Source organism: Fulvia fulva, chromosome 4 (assembly GCF_020509005.1).
Source record: "Fulvia fulva chromosome 4, complete sequence".
Taxonomy (NCBI): domain Eukaryota; kingdom Fungi; phylum Ascomycota; class Dothideomycetes; order Mycosphaerellales; family Mycosphaerellaceae; genus Fulvia; species Fulvia fulva.
The window spans coordinates 480,762-502,009 of record NC_063015.1 but is presented as its reverse complement, the minus strand read 5'-3'; the positions used below and the strand labels follow the sequence as shown (position 1 = coordinate 502,009).

General features: G+C 53.1%; 10 protein-coding genes across 10 annotated transcripts; 7 read left to right on the top strand and 3 right to left on the bottom strand.

Moving 5' to 3' along the window:
- Positions 1–1,236: 1,236 nt before the first annotated feature.
- CLAFUR5_03981 (Dothistromin biosynthesis peroxidase dotB) lies at positions 1,237–2,604 on the top strand (the record flags this gene model as incomplete). Its single annotated transcript, XM_047903129.1, has 2 exons — positions 1,237–1,532; positions 1,587–2,604. The coding sequence occupies 2 exons, from the start codon at positions 1,237–1,239 to the stop codon at positions 2,602–2,604; spliced, it is 1,314 nt and encodes a 437-aa protein (XP_047760081.1).
- Positions 2,605–3,079: 475 nt separating this feature from the next.
- CLAFUR5_03980 (uncharacterized protein) lies at positions 3,080–4,168 on the top strand (the record flags this gene model as incomplete). The annotated part of the gene is made up of 1 exon (XM_047903128.1): positions 3,080–4,168. The coding sequence occupies one exon, from the start codon at positions 3,080–3,082 to the stop codon at positions 4,166–4,168; it is 1,089 nt and encodes a 362-aa protein (XP_047760080.1).
- Positions 4,169–4,835: 667 nt separating this feature from the next.
- CLAFUR5_03979 (uncharacterized protein) lies at positions 4,836–6,265 on the bottom strand (the record flags this gene model as incomplete). Its single annotated transcript, XM_047903127.1, has 2 exons — positions 4,836–5,431; positions 5,482–6,265. 2 exons carry the CDS (start codon positions 6,263–6,265, stop codon positions 4,836–4,838), a joined length of 1,380 nt encoding a protein of 459 aa, XP_047760738.1.
- Positions 6,266–9,709: 3,444 nt separating this feature from the next.
- CLAFUR5_03978 (uncharacterized protein) lies at positions 9,710–10,092 on the bottom strand (the record flags this gene model as incomplete). Its single annotated transcript, XM_047903126.1, has 3 exons — positions 9,710–9,804; positions 9,857–9,993; positions 10,046–10,092. The coding sequence occupies 3 exons, from the start codon at positions 10,090–10,092 to the stop codon at positions 9,710–9,712; spliced, it is 279 nt and encodes a 92-aa protein (XP_047760739.1).
- A 328-nt stretch (positions 10,093–10,420) lies between these two features.
- CLAFUR5_03977 (uncharacterized protein) lies at positions 10,421–10,753 on the bottom strand (the record flags this gene model as incomplete). The annotated part of the gene is made up of 1 exon (XM_047903125.1): positions 10,421–10,753. One exon carries the CDS (start codon positions 10,751–10,753, stop codon positions 10,421–10,423), a length of 333 nt encoding a protein of 110 aa, XP_047760740.1.
- A 1,446-nt stretch (positions 10,754–12,199) lies between these two features.
- CLAFUR5_03976 (uncharacterized protein) lies at positions 12,200–14,224 on the top strand (the record flags this gene model as incomplete). Its single annotated transcript, XM_047903124.1, has 7 exons — positions 12,200–12,398; positions 12,461–12,535; positions 12,651–13,126; positions 13,240–13,320; positions 13,380–13,463; positions 13,520–13,583; positions 13,665–14,224. 7 exons carry the CDS (start codon positions 12,200–12,202, stop codon positions 14,222–14,224), a joined length of 1,539 nt encoding a protein of 512 aa, XP_047760741.1.
- A 270-nt stretch (positions 14,225–14,494) lies between these two features.
- CLAFUR5_03975 (uncharacterized protein) lies at positions 14,495–15,469 on the top strand (the record flags this gene model as incomplete). Its single annotated transcript, XM_047903123.1, has 3 exons — positions 14,495–14,715; positions 14,772–15,120; positions 15,167–15,469. The coding sequence occupies 3 exons, from the start codon at positions 14,495–14,497 to the stop codon at positions 15,467–15,469; spliced, it is 873 nt and encodes a 290-aa protein (XP_047760742.1).
- Positions 15,470–15,825: 356 nt separating this feature from the next.
- Positions 15,826–16,671, top strand: CLAFUR5_03974 (uncharacterized protein; the record flags this gene model as incomplete). The annotated part of the gene is made up of 1 exon (XM_047903122.1): positions 15,826–16,671. The coding sequence occupies one exon, from the start codon at positions 15,826–15,828 to the stop codon at positions 16,669–16,671; it is 846 nt and encodes a 281-aa protein (XP_047760743.1).
- A 1,084-nt stretch (positions 16,672–17,755) lies between these two features.
- CLAFUR5_03973 (uncharacterized protein) lies at positions 17,756–18,991 on the top strand (the record flags this gene model as incomplete). The annotated part of the gene is made up of 1 exon (XM_047903121.1): positions 17,756–18,991. One exon carries the CDS (start codon positions 17,756–17,758, stop codon positions 18,989–18,991), a length of 1,236 nt encoding a protein of 411 aa, XP_047760744.1.
- Positions 18,992–19,742: 751 nt separating this feature from the next.
- CLAFUR5_03972 (uncharacterized protein) lies at positions 19,743–21,102 on the top strand (the record flags this gene model as incomplete). The annotated part of the gene is made up of 2 exons (XM_047903120.1): positions 19,743–20,391; positions 20,516–21,102. 2 exons carry the CDS (start codon positions 19,743–19,745, stop codon positions 21,100–21,102), a joined length of 1,236 nt encoding a protein of 411 aa, XP_047760745.1.
- Between the last annotated feature and the right edge of the window lie 146 nt (positions 21,103–21,248).

Genomic DNA, 21,248 nt, shown 5'->3' with positions numbered 1-21,248 from the left:
TCTCCAGGTAAGCCTCAAGATCCGGCGATGGCGAGCAACGCTCATGATATGCGGAGACCTTGGTTGCTTGCTGCTACCTTGCAGTAAGATTCGTGACGCAGCTTATGTCCTGACACCCTTCTAGACAAGGCAGCTTCACGCCATCGCGGCTACTCAACAAATGAATTACAATCGATCATGTGCCTGCCTTCGCATCAGGAGGGAGTTCCGTACTTAGTACTGCGAATAGTTCCCATGCGGTGCTCCTAGCACCGCATCGGGAGATCTGAAGTACTATGTAATCCTCCAGTGTCGGCATATGCTTTCGACGGGATGCAGTTTGGAACCAATGTCCACTCTCGTTTACCATCAGCAGTTAAATGATTCGACGCCACCAAGGCCGCAGACGAGGTGTGCGACCTCAGCACTTCCTCTGACCCCAGCTCGCCGATCTGACCCCATCATTTGGCGACACTTTAATTAACCCTTTTACTACTACAACTTTACATTGCGCTTTGAAGACCCCCTAGCATCTTTGTTCTCCGCGCACTCGAGCTGGCAACGAGTAGGAGGGGGGGGGGTCTGTGAGCCGCAGCATTCGCCGCATTCATGCAGCCCATATGTTGAGGCGAATCTGATAGAAAATCAGCGGCGTGTTGTACGTTTGTATATTATCTCAAGCCACCACGACCATAGCCTTTGCCCTTGCGCAACATATTGCCTGTCACACCCAGCTAGGTAAGTAAGCGGCTGATCTATGCCGCTAGTCTAAGGAGAAAGTGATCAGCCTTCTCCGCGCTCCACACGGAATGATCGGCACTCTTGAGCTTCTGAACTCTAAACTTGTTGGAATCTGCCTCGGACTCCAGGTCAGGAAGAAATTGTACAGTTCTAACTGGTTAATGGACTTCTCGTGGATCCGTCATCGACGGCAACATGCGCGGCGGTTTGACCTTAATCTCGCTAGGGCTAACGTATCGTCAAGATCCCACCGGAAAAGGAGCACCAAACTGCCTCTGGAGATGGCCTTCCTGATGCTGACGTGCGTCACATTTGCTTGATGGTCAGAAGTGTCTCCAGGTACTTTCGAGCGACCTATGAAAGTCTTCAAGATGCCTCGGAGGCCACTAACGGTTGCCATGCCGTGTGAAGTCGTATATGTAGAAGCCATAAGCTCTTCCCGCATGCGAGCCCACGCACGCCAGTTCAAGCCACCTTCCACCTTTTCCTTCTGCCACAAGGCTTGATACCACCAACATGAGATTCTCGACATCGTCTGCGCTCATGGGCGCGCTGCCTTTGGCGGCTGCTTTCCCTTTGGAGTTCATTGAGAAATTCCAGAGTGATCCAGAGATGCAGGCCCGCGCGAGCCAACTCATCGGCAAGCGACAGGCTGGTGCTGATGCAGCTACTGGCCTTTTCGAGGCCATTCCGACCTTCGATGCGTCGAAGCAGCTCATCGATGTTGGTCCTGGCAGTGGACACGAATGGGTAGCGCCAGGCCCAAACGACCTGCGCGGCGTGTGCCCGGGTCTGAATGCCTTTGCCAACCAGTAAGCAGACTTCAGAAGAACCTAATCCAGCAGACAATGCTAACGACATCTCAGCGGCTTCTTGCCACACAACGGGTACGCAACTGTTCAGCAGTACATCGATGCCACCATGGAGGTCGTCGGCATGGGCGCTGACCTTGCTGCCTTCCTCGCAATCCTTGGTGCCCTGATCGACTCCGGCGATTTAATGGCATGGTCGATGGGCGGTACTCCAGGTCCAGGTATTGGCGGGCTTCTCGCCTCCAAGGGCAATGGTCTCATCGGTTCCCACAACAAGTACGAGAACGATGTCAGCCCAACCCGACCAGACTTGTACGAGTCCGGCAACAACTACATTACCCAAGCTTCGCAATTTCAAGACATGATCAACGCATCGCCAGGTGGTTTCGTCACCCTCGACAGTCTTGCTGAATACCGATCTCAACGATTCGATCGACAAGTCGCCAACAACCCATACTTCTTCAACGGCCCCTTCCCCGGTCTCTTGGTGCAACCTGCTGCGTTCGCCTTCATCTACCGATTCATGGCCAACCATTCGGCCGAGGACCCTATTGGAACACTGTCATATGACACCGTCGCATCGTGGTTTGGTATTGCTGGCGAGAACGGTGCCTACACTGCGCCATTCGGCTACGAGCGAATCCCAGAGAACTGGTACCGCCGCTCCACTACCGCGCCATACACAATCCCGTACTTCCTCGGCGATGTCCTCAACTTCGCTGCACTGCACCCAAAGTTCCTCGACATTGGTGGAAACCTCGATGGCAAGACCAACAACTTCGCGGGAGTCAACGTTGAGGATCTTTCTGGCGGACTCTTCAACAGCGCCGATCTTCTCAAGGGCAACAACCTTGGCTGCTTCGCTTTCCAGACTGCTGCTCAGGTCAAGGCTGATCTGCTCCTTGACAACGTCCTTGGCACGCTCCAGGATACTATCGGCAGCATCGTTACGCAGCTTAGCTGCCCGCAGCTCGAAGCTATCGATGAGGCACAATTGGAGCGGTTCCCAGGCTACCGGAAGTCCCCGTTCTTGAAGAGCAGAGCACTCAGGAAGAATGGCGAGGTTGAGTAGATAGCTGTAAGCTTCATCGCTGTGCATCAAGGCACGCAAATATGACTTGTAATGATGTATGATATCCCAGACAAGCTGCCATCAATGACGAGCTTTGTGATATTGGCTTCTCGTCCTCCTTCCTAACACTCTCTCCGAAGCTCTTTCCCCATACTCTTCTCCGATGCCCTCTACCAGATTCTTTCACCAATATCGTTGGTGGCATGAAGGCCTTCCTAGTGCAATCAAGCCTGAACTTGATGATATTGGACTACTGCAACGATGAAGAGAAGTTCGTTGGAGGTGGCAAACTTTGCCACTGACAACCCCGAGACGAGGACAACACGCGAACGTTGCACGCCACATCTTGTGTACCGGCTGCGTACTCCACAGACCGTATTTATCGATATGAGTTGGCTGCCTTGGGGTCAGATACAGTTAAAGCCAAAGTCGCTGTACCACTCTCCCAGTAACAACAACAACACACATCTCCAACATGGACTTCGACCGGCCTGTTCCACGGAGATCGCAGAGACGCACACAAGGACTACTATCCGAAGGCCTGCAAGGATCGTTGCGCAGAGGAGCTACCGTGAATGAGGAGCGAGCACATGGCTGCGACATACTGGCAGAAGGCCGTATTATGCGAGAGAACGAGAGTAACGAGCGCAAGGCAACGAGAGCAGCCAGGTTGGCAGCCATACCACCACTTCCAACAACGCCAGAACACCTCAGAGAGACGATCGATGAAGATGACCTCTGCCCCATCTGTCAACAACTACTGCATCAGCCTGTCAAGACGACCTGCAACCACACGGTAAGTGAGTGGAGTAGAAGCCATCGGTCGATCCAGATATGCCAGCTGCAGCCCATACTCAGCAGTGTCTGCGGAGGATTCCTCCGACCCCCGTGGCGTTCAAGCATGGCTAACATCCTTCTGTTGGACAGATGTGCAAATCATGCATGCATGGCACACTGGACAGACGTCTCCGTGACATCACAGATGAGCATCGTCGATGTCGACGAGGAGCCAGTAGCGTTCGACGCAGTAGCAGGCCTGGAAGCAAAATGCCCAATGTGTCGACAGCAGACATCAGCAGCCCTCGACGCCGCCCGAGGCAACCATCTTGACACAGCGTACCCACGCACAGCAAGGAGAAGACGCGTAGAAGAGGAAAACGACACCCTCAGTGAAGGCCGCGAAGGAGGGATCCAGACAATGACCGTCTACATCGGCAACAGGCACCACCAGATCGAAGCCTCCGACGCCAACCAGCACGACTGGACCTTCTTCGTCAGACCCAGCCGCCCAGAAATGATCGAAGAAGTCCACATCGATCTCCACCCTACCTTCAACCCGCCTCGCATCATCCGCGGTCGTCCCCCGTACGACATCCGCCGCCTAGGTTGGGGCACATTCACCATCACCGCGAACGTGATGCTCAAGGCCGGATACAGCTGGCTATCTGGCGACGCGATCGACTCTCCAGACGGCGCCAAGAAGGGCACGTTGCCGCTGGAGTGGACTCTGGACTTTTCGGGCTTTGGTGGCAAGGGCAGTATGGATGGCAGCACAAATGACTGATGTTTCCCAGCCTCCAACGATCCAACTCCTCAGACAACGGATCGACGATGCCCTCAGCAACCCCAGCAACGAGCATCCTTTTAAGGAAAGCGAGATCCGCTCAGAACTGGCACACTCTGCAGCCCTCTATGTCTTGTGGGTACTTCGTGCTGCTGAGAATCTCAATAATGCCATCGTTACAGAAGCAAGGAGCAAACATATCACGATCGAGGGCTTGCCCGGAGTGCTATTTCTCAGGGTCTTCGATGTTGTAGAGCTCAGTAGGATTTCGCCGCAGAGTGCAAAGTACTATACCGTCGCTATCATGCACAAGATACGGGACATTAGAGAGCGGATTGAGGGGTTGAAGCAGAGGACTTTTGTGGGTGAAGTGGTGAAGGAGACTGAGGGAGGGTATGGAGCATGATAGTAAGAGGACAACGTGAAGAGTGTAGGATACTGAACAGGAACGGATGAAGTGGAGGTGAGTTTGCTTTGCTATGGAAATGTCCAGTCCAGCAGTAGCATTAACGAGAGTAACGCTTTGGACATAGCCCTGTGCTGGAGGAAGCACTGCATACAAGACGGGCTCACCTCGTAGCAGGTGTAATCATACCTCCTATCCTGGTGCTCTGTCGCTCTGCAACGATGTTTGCTCTTGAGTACCCGAGTACTCAGAATCATCCAGCTACGGCCGGCCGATGGCCTCAATATCCATTCTCGTTACAGACGACCAACGGGCTCGGTTCCAAGCTGCTCGCCTCTGCTTAGTAGCATGCCACCAATCGTAAGAGGTGGCGGCTGCCTCAAACGCCGCTTCGAACCACTCCTTACGCCGCATACCACGCATCCGAACCATGTCATGCACACCAATACGGCCTCGACTAGTGCGTTGTACTCTCCGGGGATGCCCAACGGGATGCCAAGGAGGCAAAGGTAGCGCCCGCTCTTGTGTACCGATGACCTCCTGAGCATTGTTGATGCAGATCATGCAAGCATCGTAGCGCTTGATGAGTGCATTATCCATGGCACGGCTGGGCAGAAGACATTCCAGCTTGATAACTGGGCCAATCACTCCCTCGGGTAAGTTGGCGTTGCATCGCATGCGGAAGAGGAAGGGGAGATGATCTCGAGTAATCCATGGGCCTGGCCCTGGCTGCCCGGGCATGCGTCTTGTGTTCTTGTTCCCGATCAAGCATAGCCAAGGGTGATCGAGTGCACGAGCGAAAGTTGGTGTTGGATCCTTCTTGACTGGCGCCATGAAATGGTCTACATCCGCGAAGCCTTTTACCTGTCAGCAATTGCCGTACGTATATCGTGTCTCGTATACTCACGGATCAGCTCGTTGCCCTCGAATCGCGTCTCCAAGCATTCGTCGCAGTAGAGGAACGGATAATGGCGTGTCCCGAAAGGTGACCGAGCAAAGCACTTTCTGCAGATATCGTCAACCTGTGGTAAGGCGTCAATGTCGACGAAAAGGCGCAATGGCCATAGTAGTATCCGCCCCTTTCCTCCATCCTGGCAGTATCGTACCAGCTCGTCGTTGGCTCGAAGTCGACGGAGTTGGGTGTGCTCGGCCTGACGCGGGTGATAGACCGTTGTAGCGTCCACTTGCGCTGGGTCTGTACCGATGGCCTGGAATAGTGTGCTGTACGTGGCGGTCAAGTCGGTGATACCTAGCTGCGCTAAAGAGGTGGCGCTAGGCCTGTCCATGTTGGTACGGCCCTCGATTGTCATCAGACAACCTGAGATGGTGAGAGGCTCGTTGGCGAATGCTGGAAGTTGTGGAAAGCCGCCAATCTGCCTGAGAATTATGAGGATAACTTCGACGTTGATCGCAATGAGCGTGTCGACGATGTGGATGTAGCCGCCCTCGATTGCAGCTGATGCAAAATGCACCTGGTCTTCGAGACTCATGTCTTCCACGATCTGTTCAAGGATCTCGATGGGCAAGGTGCCCAACTTCGGCGGGAGAAGCTGCTCCGTGGAGGTGGAGGTTCGTAACATGGGGGAGCTGGGCATGGTAACGCTGCTCCTGTCGCTGCGCTTCGCGTTCTTAGCGCGCTTGTTGTTTCCACCAGCTGTCGTATTACCCTTCCTCTTCCTGCTAGGAGCCATGGCGAGTGTGATGCCTGCGAGGTAGTATGGAAATGAAAGTCGAGTGAGAAATTCAAGTAGTTTGACGCAGCAATACTTTGGACTTCGGCTCACGGAACTGCGGCGAACGCGTTCTTGGTGCCACCGCTGGCATGAAAAGTCTTGGCATATCACAGGCTTTCCGCATATGGCGGTGTCAGACAGCAGTGCAAAAAGCAAAACTTGACAATCCTGCTACAGGATATGATCAGCAAAGCTCCGCATGGAACGCGATCGACTGTAGAAAAGTGCACGATGGCCACCTATGCGGCACGCATTTCCACAAAAGCAATATATTTGTTTGGCACAAAGCATTACGACCAAAACACGAAAGAGCGCGTCTATGTGGCGCGTTTGAAAAGCCATAACGTCGAAGTGGGAGCGCCAGTGACATTGGAAGCTATCTGCAGCTTCAATGAGATATACGCTAACCCAACACACTGGCAACCTGCCATGCTTGCATTGGGTCTCTACGCGGATTTGTGAGCTGACACGCGTCTTGCAAAAAAGAAGATCGTTATGATTGATGCTCTCTGTCGTGATTTATGCTGTCTGTTGTGATTGATGCCAGCCTGTAGACTGGACTCTGCGCTCATTGCGTGATCGCCAAAGCTCCAAGCTCTCATGACCTGAAACAGTGAAAGTGTTACTCCTGTCGTGGATCGAACTCACAGCACATACGTTCAAATCGCAAAAGGAGAGGTCCTTTCCCCGTAGGGGCGCCGTGGGACTGGTTTCTGTGGTTCAGATACCGGCGCTTTCCCAAGGCCCTGAGGGCAACACTATTAATAATAATTAGTAGTGTAATACCAGGAACTTGTCGGGGTGGGTTAGCAAGACCCACCCCGACAAAATCAGCAACAGTTTGAGGGAATATATACCTTAACCACAAATAAGCTTAGCTGTGCTTACTAGTGGTCCGTACAGCATTCTCTCGCCCTCCATCTGCTTCCTCACATATCGACTGGAGCTTCCAGGTAGAGAGGTCTTCATACTGGCTCTACTCTATCTACAGTGCTTACCACTCTTGAGGCTTTGTTGTGGAGAAAGCCTTCGTCCCATCGATGCGCGTTTGGTGAGACAGTTGTACTGCAGCTGTGCTGTCTACAGAGCACTTGTACCTCGTATGACCACCTTGCTGCACGCCTTCATCAAGCTCAAGCCAGTGTCTGCACCCAGATCAGCCACATCCATGTTCCTTGAGTATTGGAGAGGATGGAACCACGCGTCTTGATCGTTGACAGATGCGTCATGTCCTTCGGCTTCGGCGAAGCAAACAAGAAGATTCGCGCAGCTTTGTTGTTCTGCAAACTTGATGGCCGTCTATGATCTGACAGCTGGTATAGAGCGACAATCAACTTCCGCAGAGGTGCGGCAAGAGCTCCAGGACAGACACAAGCTCTCAAGATGGTATGCTGGCAGTCACCTATATACGAGTCGATTCGCCACACCATCTATCCCTCAAGCTCTATTGACTCCAATCGCCGCCACCTCGAATATTATGCACCATTGACACCGCCTTCTGATCCTTATCCTTCGCCCTTCCCGGTCAAGTGTAACGACCCTCTGCGCTCCATCTAATGGTTTCACCCGCCATCGAACTTGGATCAACGCTCGAGCTTGTGATGCGGTTGACGGTCTAGCCGGAGCTGTGACGTGTAAGAGGAGGATGGAGGCTGAGAACGGACAACGCGGAGCCTACATGAGGAAGAGCAGAGAAATACATAGACGTCAGTGCCAGCAAGGGGCGGGCTGGCAGCGAAAGGAGCTGGCATGGAATGGCAAAGGGCTTGGGCGTTGACGATGGCACAAGTCGATACATATCTCATCCTCCGCACGCGATGCGATGCGTGGTGGATTTGTGAAGCACAGGTCAGTAGACAACATGGCATTGGCTCAAGTGTGTGAAGATTGTCCAAACAGCCTCGAGGCAGGAAAGGTGTCTCGTTAGACGCGTCCTGACCGTGGCCGACTCTGTATCCAACAGACCTTTGAGTAGCAGCTACATAGTGTCATTAAGCGTAGCGACCGAGCGCTAGCCACACCGGAGTACGAGCTTGCGAGTACGTAGGTGAGGCGTCAGCGAGGGAGTGAAGCTCTATACCAGCCCTCAACTAGCCTTGGCGCCCGCTCTGATTGGTCAACTTTCGAGCTCTAGGGTCACGTGACCTATCGCACTGTGCCTGTTGGCGAACTCGCAAACATATACTCGTCGCTAACGCCTATGTCGTCGTATAATAAGCACTGTACGTCGGGTAGCGGTAGCGTGGATCGCACGCTACTTTGCAGTCTAGAAGGGTTGGTAGAGAGCTCCACTCCGCTACGCTTACCTTTGGAGGTTCACAACCGCCAACAGCACATTTTACTGTATCTTCATAGCTAGCTCGTCGATCGGATGCTGGAAGCAGAGCCATCTTCACCTTCACCTGCCGGTGGCTGGGCCTCAGCTTGCTTCAACGCTCTCTTGACTGTGCCAGAGTATTTGAATTGCCCAGGTTACTCTCACCGCATGATCTGCATTGACTCAACTCAACCGCGCGTCCTCCTGCTCTTGGTTCTGTCAAACACGCGTCCTTGAGCTCACCGGACATCACGCAGGTAAGCAATCGCAGTGGTCGCATGTATGTCCTCTTCTCTGCCGTCGAACCTGCAAAGGATGAGCACCAGTCAGCCAAAGTATGGGAAATCTCATCAACAAATGTTCAACCATCGTTCCGAAGCACAATTAGGGGCCGTTGTATTTGCAGCAGCGTAGCACGAGGCTACTCTGTTGGTGGAAGTGGATTCGTGGGTGGTCATCATTGCTCGGGAGTCTCTGCTATGCGAGACAAGTGAGAGTCACCATGGTAGCTTGTTATAAGTATTTCTCGCACTGAAGATCTTGGTCAGTCCGGTTCATGCATCTAAGAGTGGAGCAAAGATCATGTTGGTGCATTTCAGCTGATCAGATACTGAATTTTCCCTCATCTGCGGCGTGGGAGCCGCGTCGAGCTTGGAATGGGTAGCAGTAGTTGTCATCACCGCAGCGAAGGCTCCTAATTGCTCTAGAGAAGGGAGGTCTCACCGTTGATGTGTACTGTGGCCGCGATAGTAAGACGCAGCAGCCGGTGCTGTTGACGCAGATCGTTGCCGTTGCGTGAAGGCGACGAGTTGTATCGAACCAAATCGATGTGAGGGAGCATGGGGGTTTCGCGAAAGTGATATTTACTATTGTGACACGATGTAGCGTCACTTTAAGGATCTACAGACGCGTTTCGAACGATAGGGCGCGCAGCGTAACGGCTGCCAAGGATCATACGCAGAGAACTTCAACAGCCACAACAACGAAGAACATGCATGCATTCATGGCGACTGCCTTGCTATCAACGATATCTTCGAAGTATCTCTGTGTATGAGGCGCTACGCGCCAGAAAAATCCTGCTTCCTCTACTTCTTGTTGATGCCGAAGACCAGCGCCGCCAGCTTCTCCTTCATGGCCCGAAGGCACTTCTTCATCTTCTCCTTCTTCGTGAGTGGTTGTGCTACATACAGTCAGTAAGAGTTCACAGCATACGAAGAGTGCAGTGTACTTACGTCGTGGTGGTGGTGGTGGTGGTGGTGGTGGTGGTGGTGGTGGTGGTGGTGCGATTGGGGTTGCGCGTTGGCCTCGCGACCAAAGGCGCGCCATCTGCGCTTCGTTGCCGTGTCTCAGCATCATTGTTGATTCTGCGCTATGGCGATGTCGGTCAGGGGCTCTTGAGGGACTAGCAGGTAGTATCGTACCCTGAGCTGCCTGGAAGATTTGCGCTGTACGCGCCGTGCGATGCCATGGTTGTTGTGGTGGGGAGTCGTTCTTTGCGATGATGGCTGGTTGCTGCGGTGGATAGAGAGTGGTGGCGATGGTATGTTGGACAACAGCATGGAACGGTCAGGCGATTCAAATATATTGCAAAAGCTACAATACGCCAGAGGAGGTCTATTGTTGACCATACTTCACTCAGAGCACAGCGAAAGTGAGGTATGGTCGAAGCCATTGTCATGAGCGCTCCTCCAAGGCTACAATGCCACAAGACAATAGCTTCTGAGGAGATGAGATGCGCTGTAGACTGTTTGGGCATTCATGTATTGTCTGAAGCGAGAGCATTGCACTTCGCTGTGCTACGGATCACCCTGCCCCCTCATCTCTGGCAAGAACATCGTAGCATTATCCGGCCGATTGACTTCTTTGCTCAGCCTGTCAAGATCATCAATGACTCCTGGCTTTCCCAAAACTTCTCGAGCCGCCTTCTGCAAGGATAGCAGTCTGCCATGCCAGTATTTGATCTTCACATCCTTACTTTTCAGGTGCTTCTCCATAGCTGTGATTTGATCGCCCTGCTCGGCAATAATATCGTCTTTACTTTTCACCTTGATGTTTCCAGCCAGATAGTCAAGATTGGCGCCCTCGTCGTGATTACCTTGCCCTTGAGCCGATTTCTCCACTACGAACATGTCAGTACGGATTTCCTGGGCAGTGATCTTGGTGGAGCATACTTCAGATGCTGGTCACGGAGGCGTCGTTGAGAAGAATATTGGATAGATGAAGATTTGGCGCACTTTAGAGACAAGAGCAATGTTTGCTGCTCCTCTGAAGCCATCTGGTGTGAGGTTCATCTTCTTGGGCTTCGATATCTGAGTACTGCCAAAGCAGCAGCAAACACTGCTTTGGCACCTCTTGCAGACCGTAGAGATGGAACCTCGAACATGGCAGGTGAGCTCTGCTAAGATCTCTCAGACGATCCGGCATCGAGATAAGCTCACGTGGAGAAATTTTCCCACGCAATCACATGTTTCGTTGCGATATGATCTGCTGCGACCTGCGCAGCTAGCGGTGTGATCCCAACATCCATGTGTCACAGGGAATGTTTTTCCAACAATGTGGAGTCGTTGCTGTCGAAGTCCCGTGGTGCCCTTCTCTTCTGCTCGTTAACGCGTCAAAGGTCGCGGCGAGATACTCAGCACGGTAACGAGGTATCCAGCGTTCCACAGCTCGTGCTACCTCCGAAGAGGCTGTATTATTCGCGTTGCCGTCACTGCATCCTATATCGCGGTCCGATCTCTACTCTCTGCTCCCCAGTAATGCAGACATGCTGTTCGTGCAATCTTAAGCAGGGGTACTGCAAACCTGCTGGGCTGCTGTTTCCGTGTTGTCGCCGTGTACCTCAAGATACAGTTGTCGAGTGTGTTATCCGCGAACCATCAGCATGATAGCCATGAAGTCCTCCAACTCCAGAGGGCTCCCCTCCAAGGCAGCACGCGAGTCCGGCCCCGGGCTGGATCGCAACAACCATCTTCAAGATCTCCCTGTGACGTGAAGATGGTTGCCTCGAAGGATTCAAGCAGACGAGGGGATACTTGATGCCTTGCAATCTAGTAGCCTTATTCTCAAGCCGCCTTTGTAGGACTCCTACCAGTGCCACTACCCTTGATATCAACGGGCTCTTGCCCATCATTCGCCCCTTGCGACCAGTGCTCCTCCTTGGGCCTCCTGCGGGTGGTCCTCTTCTTGATAGCCATGGTCTCTCGCCCAGCAAGTACCTCCATGCAGCGTATGCTCTCCCCGGCTGCCCATACCCCATTCTGTTTCCTGTCCAGACTGCACGACAGTTTTGTTGATCTTGGCTCATTCCCTCATGCCATAGACCGTTGTGGCAAATATTATTTCCCACACGCGTTGTCCTATTCCATCTCTTGCTTTATTCATACTCCATCCTCTTCGCTCAGTATATCTTGTCGTTGGTGAACACGTTTGTCTACATGATGCATGATGCACGGATGCCTCAGGAAGTGAGTGGGTCGGGCGTTGTTTGGGGCGCAGGGGCCTGCAGCAACTTGCATATCTAAATCCGCGTCTAGATTCAAGCCTCATCCGCGCCCACACCACGACATCCCACAAACATGGATCTCACAGACGACATGGCGCAGGCTCTCATGGCGGCAGGGCGTGGCACTGATATTAGGGATATCAGTCTTCCGACTCGCACCAGGATGCACGTGGAGATGGGCGACAGCACATCAGACAGCGATGGCGATCACAAGCCAACACGGGATCGCAAGCAAACACCTGACAGCGACATCCCACCACATGTGCCTGTGGGTATGACCGCTGGATACCATGTCTCGCCTCATTCCCTCTTGAGCATCATGACAGCCCGGAAGACTTGAAGGCCAAGCTGATCGAGCGTGGCGCTAAGATCGAGGCTCTTGCAGGCTCTAACTATCGCAACTACAACGGTGAGTGGTAGCAGTGACAATGGATTGGCGCAGGTGCCTCACTCCATGTCAAGTATCAGTCCTCCAGACTGAGCCTTCTGTTACTCGAGCAGCACTGACATCTTCTTGCTCGTAGGTGTCGGCTGGAAGCTCAATTCCCAGGGCCACAAGGAACCCACCACTGTCAAAGGTCGCATCGTCATCGACACATTCGGCTTCAATCGCTTCAACCCGCATCAGGCTATCTACCTCACACCACTCCACGCTCGCGGGGATTACACGGCTGCTTCAGCACCAGGTATCATGCCACCCCCAGGTATGACGGCCGCCATGTTCGCCAACACTATCAGGATCTCGGATGGCAAGAACCAAATCTTCAGCAACCCAGTCGACTACGATGACGGAGGAATGCCCGCTGATGGCTTCTTCGAAGAGGAGCAGCAGGCCAAGACCCGACCACCACTGTCGGATGAGCACAAGGTGCTTTGCGTACCCCTTGTCCGCGGCTACGCCCTGAAAGAGAAGATCTGGCTCAACTTCTTCGTCAACTCTGTGCAGGACATCACTTTCTCCGAACAAGCTTTCGAAGCCCTCGTACTGCCAAAGAACCAGGTAAGTTCCGAAGAGAGAGCCACATTGCCAAATTGAAAATGTGCGCACTATTTATGGCTCAGTACCAATGAGCCACATGGCGTTGAGCATGGCTAACGTTTTTTGATATGCAGAAGGAGCTTTTGCTTGGCTTCACAACCACAAAGAAGGACAGCAGAGACCAGTTCGACGATGTGATCGCTGGAAAGGGCAAGGTATGGTACCCAGAACACACATGGCTCTTGAGTAATACTGACGCACTGTGTTCCGGCAGGGCATGATCATCTTGCTCTGCGGTCCACCTGGTGTTGGCAAGACCTTGACTGCGGAGAGTGTTGCGGAGGAGATGCGTGTGCCGGTACGTCCTACATCGATGCGAACTTGCAGAGCCAAGCTGACATTTGCCTCTTCCAGCTGTACATGCTGGCTGCAGGCGACCTGGGTCTCCACTCGCGCACGATCGAGGCGAAGCTTGAAGGTCCGTGTCCTGCTTTCGCTCGTACACACAAGTGCGGACCACTCGAAATGTCATGGAGTTGCTAACATTCTTCTCCGCCAGGTTTCCTCGAAATGTGCACCAGATGGAACGCAATTCTCCTCATCGACGAAGCAGACGTCTTCCTGGAGCAACGCAACCTCCACGAGCTCGAGAGAAACAAGCTGGTCTCCATCTTCCTCCGTGTGCTCGAGTACTACGAAGGCATCATGTTCCTGACCACGAACCGTGTCCAGACACTTGATGCGGCGTTTCAGAGTCGTATTCACATCAGTCTGGAGTACGCGGAGCTGGACGGAAAAGCGCGCCGCGCTATCTGGAACACATTCCTCGACAAGCACAACAGCAGAGGTGGCAGTGCTGTGGGTGGAGGAGATGCCGTAGGGGCAGAGAAGCCCGCCGCGCTCGCTCATACCATGAGTGAGGCCGACATGCGACGCCTCGCATCGCTGGAGCTCAACGGCCGGCAGATCAAGAACGTGCTGAAGGTGGCGCAGATGCTGGCCAGTCTGAAGGGTCAAGCTCTGGGATATGGTCATGTTGATGCTGCCATGGAGGGTACACAGTACCTCTACAAGGCGTCTCAGGCCAGCGATCAGTCGAAGAGTAGCCTCTTCGGTTAGGCTTCTCGTCATAAATTCGGTGTTTGGCGTTTGGCGTTTAGCGTAGCACAGCACAGCACAGCACAGCATAGCGAAGGCGTTATGGCAGTGCATCAGTAGCTTCTCCGCACGAGGCTTTGGCTTCGCTCCACATAGTGTAGCTGTCAACATATCCCAAGTCCATGTTGTCGGTATCGCACTTCCGAGCTTCCCGTGCAAACAAAACCATCGCAAAGTCTTCTGTGCAGGTCTCAAACATACCATACACAGCAATCGCGAAGAAACAACACGATGGAGCTTCCACAGAGACCAAACAACAACCGAGGCCGTGCGCGAAAATGTTTGTGCATTGGTCTGCCAATGCTGGTCGTGGCCTTGCTTCTTGTCATCATCGTTCCTACTGCAGTGATCCTCAAGAAAGACCATGACGGCTCAATCGGCTTGCCCGCGACAGTTCTTCTTCCATTGTACTTGTATCCGACCGACGACGCCTGGGAGCCGTTGTACAAGGCGTAAGTCCAACCCTGCAGGTGTCCAGACACAAACGCAAGTGCTGACTTCGTCCCAGCATCGAGAAAGCGCCCAAGCTCAACTTCACCGTCATCGTAAACCCCAACAACGGCCCAGGCGGCATGACCGATCTGATGCACTTCAAGCCAGCACTGCAGAAGCCCGCCGCTTTTCCAAACGTCCAGACCATCGGATACGTTCCCACGGAGAACGGTACCAGAGCTACGACTGCGGTTCAACGAGACGTCCTGCAGTATTCGGTCTGGTCGAACATGCCGCTTAACTGCACGCTGAATGGCATTTTCTTCGATGAGACGCCGTATGTGAGGGGCAATCAGACTGAGGATTATCTTACTATCATCAATGGCTGGGCGAAGGGGGCGAATGGCATAGAGAGTCCCAAGACGGTGAGTACGTTTGAACCTGTAATTGATGTTGCTGACGCATCTGCAGATCATCCACAAGCCAGCTGGTATTCCAGATTATGGTTCTCCCCTGGACGCCGTTACAGTCTTTGAAGATCCATACTCGGCACTGGGAAGCTTTCTGAATGCGAACGCCCCAGCGTCTCCTGCTCGCGGTCTCTGCAGCTTCATGATCAACTCAGTGCCTGAATCAGCCAGCATGACAGATCTCGTGAAGGCGCTTAGTAAGCGTGGCAAGTATCTCTTCGCCACCGACTTGGCAGAAACAGATGGCAAGAGCTTCGGTGGGAGGTGGGAGGAGTTCGTTGACGCAATGGAGGAGACGGCTTGAGGAGTGAAAGGTACTTGGTAGTGGTAATAGTGGTAATGTAAGCTGAATTCAGGAGGTGGAGGTGAGATGTGGCGCAGGGAGGCTCGGGACGAAGGCCGGTGTGGCGGGGCAGTACCAAATAATGCATACCAGACAAAGCGGGAGGAGGAGCTTGTCGGCGATATTACAGCCACTAATGGAATGATAACATCATGATTCTTGGTATCGACATCCCGTTGTCGAGCGTGCAGCTTGGTGACACTGGTGTTGGATGATCGATATTTGATGCTTGACCTTCGATATTGATGCCCTATTGATGAGACATTGCTTAGGATTGTGCCGGATCTACATCAGGGACGACTTCGCCACCAGCAAGTATGCGCCGCCTATCACGAGTGTTCAGAAGCAGAACGAAGTCGAGGAGCGAAGACCAAGATGGCAACCAGACCTCTCGGCCGCAGAGTAATGGCAGCCACCACGCCAGGACCGCCAGCAACAAGACGCCCCAGTCCACAATCATCGTCCCCCTCTACATCCACCCATCAAAACAATCCACATGGGAACCCCTCTACACCGCCATCGTCAAACACCCCCATCTGAACCTCCTCATAATCCTCAACCCCAACTCCGGCCCCGGCAAACCTCCCTGGTGGCCAAACAAAGACTACCTCCGCGAACTGCCGCTGCTCAACTCACGTCCCAACGTCACCACAGTTGGATACGTCAGGATCGACTACTGCCATCGAGACATCCATGAGGTCCTGTACGACATTCAAGGATACAGCGAATGGCCGAAGGACACCACCGAGGAAGGGATCTACGTGAAGGGCATCTTTTTCGATGAGACGCCGGAACGGTACTCCGCGGATGCTGATATGTATATGCAGCGGCTTAGTGATTGGGCAAGGAATAGTGAGGGGATACGGGGTGATAGACTGGTCATTCATAATCCTGGCACGATGCCGGATGAGGCGTTGAGTAGCTCGCGGCCGGACGTGGTTTGTGTTTTTGAGGATCGATACGACCAGTTACGCTTTGGAGCGGTTGAGAGGGAGGAGGCGTGTTATATGGTACATGCTGTGCCGAAGGATGAGATTTGGAGGGCGGCGAAAGTGGTGAGGGGGAGGGCGAAGTATGTGTTCCTGACGCAGGCGGAGGAGAGGATTTATGAGGATTTTGGGGAGAGTTGGGAGGAGTTTGTGGAGGCTATGGCGATTGCTTGATTAATTCGAGTTGTATGAGATGACTGATACTTTACAATCTTTAATATTCACGCAGCCCCGAATTTAATGAGATGTAACAATACATGAGACGATAGTAGTGTGTAAACATCTTCCACTGCTATCGACAGCCATGTGGACGCCTGGCTGAGTTAGTCCTGATCACAAATACTGGCGTCAATTGTTAACTTGTCTGCGGCACTTCTGATAAGGAGGCAAGCGTTGCCGTGACGAGCGACTACAGAGTTGGGAGCACCGACAGATGGAATGTCGCCGCCGTCGACCTTGAGGAAGAAGTCGGCAGTCGGCAGAGCAGACCTTGAGAATATCTTGTCGGCAGCAAAAAGTCAGAAGGAAGTCAATCATTTGCGCCATTAGACACATCATGCTCTGCGTTCCTTACCGCTATCCTACATATCCATCATATCAATGTACCACTGACACACCAGCACGGCAGCTCCTCCGCAGCCAGATCTCGTTCGATCACAACGGGAAACGGCAGGTAGAAGCCAATAAAACGAAAGATGAGCCTGCTGAAAGCATCAACATGGAAGCATTGGGACGCAGTACCGACGATGCACGAAGCGAAGCGATGCCAAGAGAGCACGAATGTGAACGAAATGACAGCTGAGGCAGGTACATGGTTATCGGTCCATTCCATCTGGGAGTTGCTGACATGCGTGTATCACTTACCAAGCGCAGGACAGTGATTCATGCGACTGCCTCCTGAGACAAGCCTTTTTGTCTCCGATGATCTATTGTCTCAAAGATCTACGGCTTTATGGTTGCTCTGCTGCCTGAACGGGAACTTAAGTATATCGCATCAATCAAGGCTTCATGCCACCTGAAGAGCGATGTTGAGCTCTGGATGCTGAATGGGACGCGGGAGCTGCCGTCAATGCATTGTTCGATGGAGCGCTTCACTCGAGCATGTGAACGCGACAAAGCTAACAATGGTTTGACGCACCATAATTAACTTCAAGCTCACTTTAGCAGTAAACATAAGACACCTTACGGTATATACTCTCACATCTAGGCGCGCAACACTTGGCATCATTTCATCGAGCAATCAATACCAGCAGTCAACATGCCGAAGGAACCAAGACTCACCATCGCGCAACCTAACCGCAAGAGCCCAATGGCACCACCAAGTATTACCAAAACTACCTTCACCTGCTGCGTATGCCAGGAGGACCATCAAGAAGTCGAACCTGTCAAGATCCAGGGCGACTTTCTCTGCAAGCAATGCTTCGACGACGGCATCAAACCACAATTCTTCCGAGCAGCCGCCAACGAGGCCGACTATCCAGTCCGCTGGGGCGGCAAGGCTGTGGACATCGCGCCTCTTCGACACCATTTCGACAGAGCATTCCTCAAGGCCTGGACGTATAAGACGAAAGAATACTCGACACCAGGCAATGAGCGTCTGTACTGCGCCGGCACGGCATCCTCGCAGCCATGTGGCGCATTTCTTGGTCCACAAGCCAAGCATCGCTCGACGAAGAAGTGCGGCATCTGTCAGTATTACACCTGTGTCGACTGCAAAGCCAGCTTCGGCTCCAATCCTCTCAACCACACATGCAGCGAGCCAGCCCAAGCAACAGACCCGTTCGATGACTTAGAGCGAGGCAAGGAATATCAGAAGTGCCCTGGTTGCAATACGCCAGTCGAGCTACAGGATGGATGTAATCACATCACCTGCCAGATGGGGAATTACGACACCCACTTCTGCTTTCTCTGCGGTGCACAAGCAACTCATGAGGATGGACATTGGGCAGTCGGAAAGCCTTGCCCCCTTTACAACAGACCGGGCGAGGCGAACGCACAGTATGACGCAGTTCAGGATGAGGACGAGGATGAGATGTTGCACGTTGAAGCGACCCTTGACCTGATCGAAGAGGCCATTGCTGATTTGGACGCCAACAACGACACCGACACAGACTCACCAGAAGTCAAGCTCCGGCGCAGTGACAGACGCTGGATTGTGGCGCTTAGTCGCACCCTTTCTGACGAGCATGAAGAGGCTGTGGCAGCTGGCCAAGAACCACATGCTGGAACTCAGGCGGTAATGTCTCTGCTGAAGTCGCTGAAAAAGATGGTTGGGCACTACACTATTCACCTCGAGCAAGATGAGATAATGCGGGACGTGAAGCAGGAGATCTTGAACGCTGTGACAGCAGCATCTGCCGCCCAGCTTACTGCGATTCCGGAAGTGGACTACACTCGCTACCAACGCCTCCGTCTCGTCGTTGTTACTGTCACAGCAGCTACTAGGGGTGAGGACATGGCGGCGATCGCGGCGGCGAGGCTGGCCGAATTTTGAACGGCGAACATCAACGCGAGGCATGGGGAAACGAAAACTGGAACTTGGAGGTCTCCAGCATAATAGTATAAACATTGGCTGAAGGACGCAACGCTTATGGGCATGAACATGAATACAACGGGAATTGAGACTTGGCGGCTGAATTGATGACTAGAATGGGAGGTCAAACGGCTTGTTTTGTGGCGTGATGTGATGCATAGGGTAGCTACGTACTATTCAGAATGTTTTGTTGGGATATGGCTTGGCTCCTCCCGTATTGCTGGATTCGTGCAATGGAACGCGTCAAAAGTTGCGAGAGGCGGTACAGAGGAGCTCACGCATAGGAGAGCTTCGATTGCGCTGCACGGGATCAAGTTCCTGTCTTGCCTGTCTGCTCGTCTCGTTGCTCTGCAAGCGACTTTGATCTGATCAGGATCCAATGTCGAGCCTAGCACTCATTTCCTCTGCTACGAATGATTGATTCTTACAGTCGACGCTGTTCGTGAATGTTGCAGAGAATGCACTATGCGCAAAGCAGGGATGAAACCATTCACTCGCGCACGTGAACGCGCAGCGCAAAGTTTGGTCAAAGCTTCAATCCTGACTTTGAGTTTTCCTCTTGTTACACTCAACACAACAAATCTTCGAATGTGGTTTCTTCCCTGCAGAGAACACCCGCACTTGCCACCAGTTTCTCGCTCGCTTGTTTGCCTATTGGTCGCACTTGTTACCAGTCTCTTGCAGTTCCATCCCACTGACGACGAACACAAACATGCCTGGACATCCGAAGCTCACACTCTCACGACGCCATGACCCCCTCTCTCGACCAAGAGCGAAGCCGTCGTTTACCTGCGACGTGTCTACGGACGAAATCCAAAACGAGACGCCAATCACGATCCATGACGGCACCGTCTGTCGAGGATGCTTCGACACCGGCATCAAACCGCAGTTCGAACAGGCAGCATCCAGCGAATTCCACCATCCAGTCAGATGGGGCGCAAAGACTATCGAGATCGATAGGACCATACGTCGCTTCTTTACCAAGGCCTTCCTCGAGCTGTGGAGTAGAAAGACCAAAGAGTATGCCACACCACTGAGCGAGCGCCTCTACTGTGTCGGCGCCGAGAGCACGAGTACACCAGACAGTTGCGGTGTCTTTCTCGGCATCAAGGAGAAGCACCGTATCACCAAGACCTGTCCGAGCTGCAATGCACACACATGCCCCGAATGCGAGGTCAGCTTCACCTCGAGTCCGCAGCAGCACATCTGCTTGCCGGCGCCAGAAGAACCCACGGACCCTTTCGAAGGCCTGGAACGTGGCCGTGCATACCAGAAGTGCCCATCTTGCGGCGTAGCTGTCGAGCTGCAAGACGGATGCAACCATATCGCCTGCGTGGGCAACTGCAATACGCACTTCTGCTGTAAGTCTAAAGGGTCGATGAACGCACCGCGAGGCACAGCAAACTTTCAGTGCATGTGTCATGGTGCTGGATCAGTTATCTGCTACCCGATAAAACTTCAAGATAGATACTAATGCGAGTTCAGTTCTATGTGGAGAGCCTGCGACACGCGAGGATGGACATTGGCAATCTGGCAAGCCGTGTCCTCTCTACAATCGAGCTGGCGATGCCAATGCACAATACGATCATGGCGCCCAGGCGATGGCTGATCTTCAGGCCCTCACTCGTTCTATAGTCGATGAGGTCAATGCCGAGCTGGCTGGGGTCGAGTCGCAAGACATCGACCCGGCTGAACTCAAGCTTCGACGCCGTGACAGAGAGTTCCTCTTCGCGCTCTCGCAGAACATCAAGGGTCGAAAGAGTTTGGCGCAACATGAGGGTCAGGAGCCTCTTGCAGGAGACGACAAGGTGCTCGCCTTGCTTCCGTCGATGTCGGTCCTCGTTAGCTACTATACACTTGCACTTGAGCAGGATGAGCCTTTGCGAGAACGTCGACAGAGCTTTCTCAATGCCACTCTCCCGCTTCTTGAACAGAGCCTTCAGGATCTTGGCGCAGAGGCATACGATCGATATCCTGGATTGCAGATGATCATTACTAGTATCATGAAGGCTATGAATGGGGAGGGTTTCGCCACCCATGCGGCGGAGAGATTGGCGAATGAGTATTTTTGAAGGAACGTTCTCGACCAGTTAGGGTTTCAAGTGCAAAATCATGGCTATGGTACGGAGACAAAGGCGTTGTTGTGCAGACACCTTTTGCGGCGGGCGTGAGGGACTACATAAGGGCCACAAACGGTGAGATTACGGAATGAATACAT